Source organism: Orycteropus afer, unplaced genomic scaffold (genome assembly GCF_000298275.1).
Source record: "Orycteropus afer afer isolate SDZICR_OR568_19922 unplaced genomic scaffold, OryAfe1.0 scaffold00376, whole genome shotgun sequence".
In the NCBI taxonomy this organism is placed as follows: domain Eukaryota; kingdom Metazoa; phylum Chordata; class Mammalia; order Tubulidentata; family Orycteropodidae; genus Orycteropus; species Orycteropus afer.
In genome coordinates this window covers 3,251,838-3,252,785 of record NW_006921963.1, presented here as the reverse complement: position 1 = coordinate 3,252,785, position 948 = coordinate 3,251,838, and the positions used below count along the sequence as shown (strand labels likewise).

Sequence of the window (948 nt, the reverse complement as noted above, 5' to 3'; positions counted from 1 at the left end):
AATGCATAAGCATTGTGTAAAATTAGAATATGTAAGTGAAAAAGAAAGAAAATACAACTAATTCCATCACCGAGACACAACTGTTGATACACTTTTCCAAGAACTATTTTTCTGTAATAGTGTACAAATCTATTACTCCTTTGATTATTATTCCATAAGTAGACTACAAATCTGAGGTGCTAATTTGCAATGTGTTGTCATGTCCCCTTGCCAAAGCTAAGCTTCTGTCATGTCTTCTGCTTAATTCTAGGTCTTTCTCCCCCTACCAGAGGACAGGCTTATATTAATGGATATGACATTTCTAAGGACATAGCTCAGATTCGAAAAAATTTGGGCTTCTGCCCACAGCATGATTTGTTGTTTAATGACTTGACACTGTCAGAACATCTTTTTTTTTACTGTACGGTAAGTTAGAGATATGTTTGTTTTTGTTTTATTTTTTAATTATTATATAGTAAATTTGAATTTTTATGTACAGATCTATGACTATTGATATATGTATAGATTATTGTAACCACCACCACAATCAGAATACAGAACAGTTTCATTACCCCAAAAAACATCCCCGTGCTATTGCATTATAGTCATACCTTGTAACAACTGATCTCTCTTCCATCACTGTAGTTTTGCCTTTATAACAAAATTAAAATGACTTGTAAGAAATGATCTCTTCTCTATCACTATAATTTTCTTTCTCAGAATGCCATATAAATGGAATCATACAGAATGTAACTTTTTGAGATTGGCTTCTTTCACTCAGCATAATGCCTTGATATCTATTCATGCTGTTTCATTTATCAGTAGTTAGTTCCCTTTAGTTCCTCAGTAGTAGTCCCTGGTTAGATGTATCCCAGTACAGCAGTTGAGGAAATTTGGGTTATTTCCATTTTGGGGTGATTATGAATAAAGCTGCTAGGAGCATGCATTTACATTTTTTGTGGTAACATA

General features: G+C 33.1%; 1 protein-coding gene across 1 annotated transcript in view; it reads left to right on the top strand.

Annotated features, from left to right (window-relative positions):
* Window positions 1-250: 250 nt before the first annotated feature.
* Window positions 251-948, top strand: part of LOC103207552 (phospholipid-transporting ATPase ABCA3-like) — a gene marked incomplete at its 5' end in the record, with an annotated part of 194,612 nt that continues 193,914 nt past the window's right edge. The window contains one exon of the mRNA XM_007953202.1: window positions 251-405. Within this exon, the coding sequence (XP_007951393.1) occupies window positions 251-405 (155 nt within the window). The remainder of the gene's footprint in view (window positions 406-948) is intronic.